Source organism: Chiloscyllium plagiosum, unplaced genomic scaffold (genome assembly GCF_037043375.1).
Source record: "Chiloscyllium plagiosum isolate Xiang-an unplaced genomic scaffold, Cpla_swu_hap1 HiC_scaffold_3, whole genome shotgun sequence".
Classification (NCBI taxonomy): domain Eukaryota; kingdom Metazoa; phylum Chordata; class Chondrichthyes; order Orectolobiformes; family Hemiscylliidae; genus Chiloscyllium; species Chiloscyllium plagiosum.
The window spans coordinates 104,528,602-104,535,129 of record NW_028270141.1 but is presented as its reverse complement, the minus strand read 5'-3'; the positions used below and the strand labels follow the sequence as shown (position 1 = coordinate 104,535,129).

At 37.2% G+C, this 6,528-nt stretch overlaps 1 protein-coding gene across 1 annotated transcript in view; it reads right to left on the bottom strand.

Annotated features, from left to right (window-relative positions):
- Positions 1-1,127: 1,127 nt before the first annotated feature.
- LOC122548225 (gamma-aminobutyric acid receptor subunit rho-1-like) overlaps positions 1,128-6,528 on the bottom strand; it is a 46,884-nt gene continuing 41,483 nt past the window's right edge. Inside the window, exons 7-10 of the mRNA XM_043686775.2 lie at positions 6,026-6,166; positions 5,516-5,668; positions 3,004-3,200; positions 1,128-1,427 (exon numbers count right to left, since the gene is read on the bottom strand). Of these exons, the coding sequence (XP_043542710.1) occupies positions 1,128-1,427; positions 3,004-3,200; positions 5,516-5,668; positions 6,026-6,166 (791 nt within the window). The remainder of the gene's footprint in view (positions 1,428-3,003; positions 3,201-5,515; positions 5,669-6,025; positions 6,167-6,528) is intronic.

Here is a 6,528-nt window from a genome sequence, read left to right as displayed (position 1 = left end):
AATGCGACGCCCTCTAAGCTGTAAGAAGTAAAGCAATAAGAGAGAATATGCACCTAAGTAGTAGTTCTGTTTGTCTAATCATGGTTTGATGCAGTATTCGATCTTTAACAATACAACTTCAGCCAGCCCAGGTCAAAAGATTCATCAGCCTCCATATAGGTCAGCTCAGTCGGGTCTTGCCACCAGCAAAGCACCCGTTCAGAATTTACAGTAAGGTTTAAACTCTTTATTCATTCCGTGGAAAGTGCTCGTGTTTCTTTGCTATAGAATATTATCTGCAGCGCTTTGGGTTCCTAATTTTATAGTTGCTTCACTGCATTCAGGATGGCCATTCACAGAACCTCCTAAAATCAGTCATTGAAATTTCATTAGATTAGGAAGAATCAGAATGCGTAATCGTCACCTGAGACTTCACTAAAACATACAGTACTAAATAGATTCCTGTAGTTTATTTCAATACTTAACCAGTATTAATCTGTAGTTCTTTGCTAATATTCAGTTCAAAGATGTGAATTTTAGATTGCTGTGTTGTTACTCCAGATAATTAGATAGATAATCTTTATTATAGAAGCATACAGTGTTTACATCAATAGCTGTGTGAATGCCTACCAGCAGATGGTTGACCAAAATGTGTGGTGAGTCAAAAGTAAACGATATCATGGAGTACATTATCTATTTCACTCAATCCTCCAAATCATTCATTCATTTAAAAATAATGTTTTTAATAAAAATAGGAGTTGAGAATAAATGGACATTTTCTCATCTATATTAGAAAACACTTAAACTTTCAAAGTGTTCTTGTATTGGAAGAAGCAATGTGTCTATACAAATATCAGAACAAAATAACTCAATCTCAAATACATCTAAAATGATTTAAACCAAATCATCTACAATCAATGTTTTGCATAATCAAGTAGCTGGCTTTGAATTAAAAAAACTTCAAAACTGCTTAGTTGTATCTCACACATAACCTGTTCTGCTTGCTGTATTTAAGAATGGAATATGGTTGATTGTGCTTTTGACTTGATCCCATCATAGTTTGAATTTAGAAAGCACACAAATGTTCCCCTCCCAAAGAGTTATTGGGAGGTAAGAAAGCCTTTAAAACCTTCTATATGCAGAAATTTCTATGTGTAAATAGACCAATATATCATATTAAAAAGAGCGTAAGCAACTGGAAATATCAGCCTGGAGTATTTATCAATAATGTGTGTGTCAATCCAAATGTATCTGCTTAAGATTTTTTCCTTGTTTTCAGTTGGCTCATCAGCAATTGGCGGCTTGACCAGCTCTCTGTCCTGTTTTTCTCCATTTTGTGGCATATAATCAGGTCCAGCAAATTCAGCCAGGTTGCTGACTTCTCCATCACTATATGTGCGTTCTACCATTAATGGTCTTGGCTGTGGTATTGCACAGGTGCAAGGTAGCTGAAAGGCGATAAGCTTTATGTTAATTATCAAAACTAAAGAACAATACTTTGCAGAACATTGGAAAACTAACAAGGAACCATGATTAAATAGTAGCTTTTCCAAAAGATTGGCATACCATTAAGGATGAGATAACTTCCTGTGCATATGATTCTATAAAAAGCACTAGTCATCTAGCAGATTAAATATTGTCAAAAATTCAGAAAAAGACCATAAAATAAAGAATACACATTACAGAGTACCAAAGGAAAGTCCATATCTACATCCCTGAACTTAGTTGGAAACTGTAGCCAACTTAGGCAACAGAATGAATATACTTCTCTATTATAAAATAATTAGATCAATGAATGACATTTGATAAGGTGGTGTATAAATTGACAAAGATGAGATGCAACAATGAAGACATTGGCACAAAATTTGAGTTAGCTGTGTTTAAATTTCTGGTATAAGTCAAATATGTAATATTCACTTCTGAACCTATTCATTATGCAATTTAAATTTGAGAATTTTAAAAAATGCATTACTTTAAGTTGCAATAATAATTGTAGAAAAGAATTTTGAAGTAAGGATTGCCAATTAAAAATAAAAATTTAGGAAATGATTTTGACATCTATCTAATCTTTAATTTGAAACATCCCATCAAGCATAGGTTGTCAGACTACTTTCCACTTAGCTCAAGTTATAACACTTGTGGCTCAGGGTGAAAAGACTGTTGATACAAATCCCATCCCCCACTTGCCAGAGGGGCATATAATCTGAATGCATGTTTTTGTATGGATACTCGGGGAATTTTGTTTTTACCGAGTTATTAAACCGAAGGCCTAACATCCTGTAGCGCTACTGAGTATTTCTGATTTCTTTTTTAGGCAACTCCATTAATTACTTATTTATCTTATTACAAGTTACAGTGCACAAATAATTACTATGAATGCCTCAAACAAAAATGGCAATTTGGGTGAAGTATTTTAAGGCCTTTCCAAGAGAGGAGGTGACATTCTTAAAAAGTGCAAAAGCAAAATAATACAAATGCTGGAAATCTGAACCAAGTGCGGTTCAGCGGTTGGGAACTCTGTAGCGAGTAACTCCACTCCTGTCCACCAATCTATAAGATACAAGTCAGGAGTATGATAGAATACTCCCCAATTGTCAGGCAGCATCTTTGGAGAGAAACAGAGTCAACACTTCAGGGTCTCTCATCAGACCCTCTCTAAAAATGCAACACTTTCTCTTTTATCCTTGTTTAAAGGATACTCTAAAAGAATTATTCTTGCAAAGGATTAAGATACTAGGGATGGACAGAAGATAGCTGAAAATGTATTGCTGGAAAAGCACAGCAGGTCAGGCAGCATCCAAAGAGCAGGAAAATCGACATTTCGGGCATGAGCCCTTCTTCCCGAAACGTCGATTCTCCTGCTCCTTGGATGCTGCCTGACCTGCTGCGCTTTTCCAGCAACACATTTTTCAGCTCTGATCTCCAGCATCTGCAGTCCTCACTTTCTCTGTGGACAGAAGATAACCAATATATTGATTCCAGGATACAAAACAAAAGTTGTACACAAGTACATCATTTTCTCACCTTTTCCCGAAGCTTTCTTTCTTTCCTCTCTTGTACTGTGGTTAGGTAATTCACAGCTGCATACTCCAGCACTGAGAGAAAGACAAACACAAAACTAACCCACAGGTAAATGTCCACAGCTTTAATATACGAAACCCTTGGCATTGAAGCATTCACACCCGTGATAATAGTGGACATTGTTAGAACTGTCGTTATACCTGGAATTATAGAGAGAAAAGTTGTACTATAAAATGACACAATTCAGTATACATGAGCTTGCAAAAATTTAATGATAGATTGTTGCATTGATGCAAATATATTCAGTTATCTACTAGCTTTGCTTTAAACATAATTCGAAAGAAGGATCAAGATAACTTTGATGATGTAAAACAAAATGAAGTTGGATATAAACTAACTTAAGAAGAATTGGAAGAAAACTTGGGCTGCAAATCTTTTAGATTACAGAAGGAATTGAAAACTGAGGCAGATGCACAGTCCTCAGATCCAGGGAAATGAAAAGAATTAAATAAAGATATGAATTGATAGAAAATCTTGGACGGAGCAAAGACAAGAGGACAATGACCATAAGTAAGCACAATGAAGTAAATAGAAAGAATAATGGTAATAATTGGAGAAAAGTTTGTAATTAAGCAATTAATCACTGCAGTATTGTTATAGCGGGTAACATTTGGGAAAATTGAACATGCATCAGCAAATATTGCCCTGCAACTATGTAACTATATTCAACAGGATGGACAAATTATACAATTCTACAATGATAGAGGATGCTGTTCTCAATCTATGCACAATAAATTCAGAAAATTGGCTTGACATTTGAAGCTTGGACATTGTAGGGAAATGATGGCAAAATAAATAGTTTAAGGAAATAGTTTAAAGGTGTTATTTGAAAGGTTGAGAGGATGTGTTGGGGAAGCAGTAATGAGGTAGTGATGTATATGTCATGATGTAACAATGACAACAGCAGTTGTGTAAGAATTTGAAAAAAAAGATGGAACAGGCCACAAGTTAACTGAAGAGAGATACATGCAATGTTGAAAGTGGAAACAAACTACAAGCCAACTAGCTTTCTACCCTAAGACAAAAGGACCTGGAGCTATGGAGGTACAAGGGAACAAACTACCCAGAAACATTGTTTGCAAGTAACAGACCATGGACGGAAAGATCACCCTAGCTCCAGTGTCAAACAGACACTAACAGTTTTACCTGCCTTCCTCTTAGCACTTCCGTTTATGCTTGCACAAAGTTTTATTGCATCTTATTAGAGTCATAGAGATGTACAGTATGGAAACAGACCCTTTTGTCCAACTCATCCATGCCGGTCAGCTATCTCAACCCAATCTAGTTCTACCTGCCAGCACTTGGGCCATATCCCACCAAACCCTTCCTATTCATATATCCATTCAAATGCCTTTCCAATGTTGCAATTGTATTAGCCTCCACCACTTCCTCTGGCAGCTCATTCCATGCATGTACCACCCTCTGCGTGAAAACATTGCCCCTTAGGTCTCTTTTAGATCTTTCCCCTCTCACCCTAAACCTATGTCCTCTAGTTCTGGACTCCCCCACCACAGGGGAAAAAAAATCTTCTCTATTTATCCTATCCATGCCCTTCATGATTTTATAAATCTCTATAAGGTCACCCCTCAGCCTCCGACACTCCAGGGAAAACAGCCCTAACCTATTCAACCTCTCCCTATAGCTCAAATCTTCCAACCCTGGCAACATCCTTATAAATCTTGCAAGTTGTTGCTACAAATCTTTGCACAAACTTTGAAATCTTTCAAGTTTCACAATATCTTTCCGATGGGAAGGAGACCAGAATTGCTTCGATATTAGCAGCCTAACCAATGTCCTGTACTCAATACTCTGACCAATAACGGAAGTCATACCAAATGAATTGTTCACTATCCTATCTACCTGCCCTCCAATGTCTCTTTGTTCAGCAACACTCCCTAGGACCTTACCATTAAGTGTATAAGTCCTGCTAAGATTTGCTTTCCCATTTATCTAAATTAAACTCCATCTGCCACTTCTCAGCCCATTGACCCATCTGGTCAAGATCCTGTTGTAAACTGAGGTAACCTTCTTCGCTGTCCACTACACCTCCAATTTTGGTGTCATCTGCAAACTTCCTCTTATGCTCACATCCAAATCATTTACATAAATTGTGAAAAGTAGTGGACCCAGCATTGATCCTTGTGGCACTCCACTGGTCACAGGTCCCCAGTCTGAAAAACTACTCTCTACCATCACCCTCTCTTTTCTACCTTTGAGCCAGTTCTGTATCCAAATGTCTAGTTCTCCCTGTATTCAATGAGATCTAACCTTGCTAACCAGTCTCCCATGGGGAACCTTGTCGAACACCTTACTGAAGTCCATATAGATCACATCTATCACTCTTCCCTCATCAATCCTCTTTGTTACTTCTTCAAAAAAACTCAATCAAGTTTGTGCGATGCAATTTCCCATGCACAAAGCCATGTTGATGTAGCTTTGGTTTTCTTTATCTCACCCAATGGAACACGTGCAGGGACCGCTCGGCGATCAATCCAGAATGATACCCAGGACAACATGACCATCAGAGTCGCTGGAAAATAGGTCTGCAGCAAAAAGAAGAAAATGTGGCGATGCAGTGTAAAATTGATGTACAGGCGATTGTACCAACCTGTGGGTTGACATAGGAGATAAATAATCATTATTATGTTACATTAATGCAGCAATGCTGTCAAAAGGGGATTTCATAAATAGCATTTTCAGTTTAACCTGAGTAAAATAACCTATTAAGATGACAGTAGAAAAATACATGCATTGCAAAAAGGTTTGTCCGCCATTCTATAATTTTAAACAATGTGGCTTTCAAAAGAGTACAGAACAACGCCTGTCACACATTTTTGGGCAAAACAATATCAAATGTGCAGATTCAGCAAGTATCCAAGATGGTAATCATTTTGACTTAAATAACAAAATAAGCAAATTAAAATATGAATTGAAAATAAGAACAGTTGAAAAGAAAGTGTATGACCTGTACTACTATAAAAGGCCAGCTTTGTGGTTGTGCGAAATTCTTGTATCATGAACTGAGATAGAGAAATCTTTTCATCTGTCGTTAATGAGTTATTACCACTCTTCCAGTACAGCATGAGGTCATCATCAGTGTAAGCATCTGAAGAGAACAGAGACAATGTCGTTTAGTAGCTTGGTTAGATAAGAAGGGGTTTAATTAAATAATTCATGCAATGCTGAGGTAACTATACATGTGATGAGATGTATAGATGTAATAAATTCTCAATGGAAACTAAAAACACACCATTGATCAGAAAATTAACTGGACTAGACACATAAATACCATGGCTAATATAGCAAGTCAGGGGCTGGGAATGCCGCAGTGAGCAAATCCCTTCCTGAGTCCGTGATGCCTGATTGCTATCTACAAGTCAGCAGTCTGAAATGTCTAGAATTCTGTCCACTTGCCTATAGGAATGTAGATTCAACAACACTTAAGAACATCAACACCGCCCAGGATAA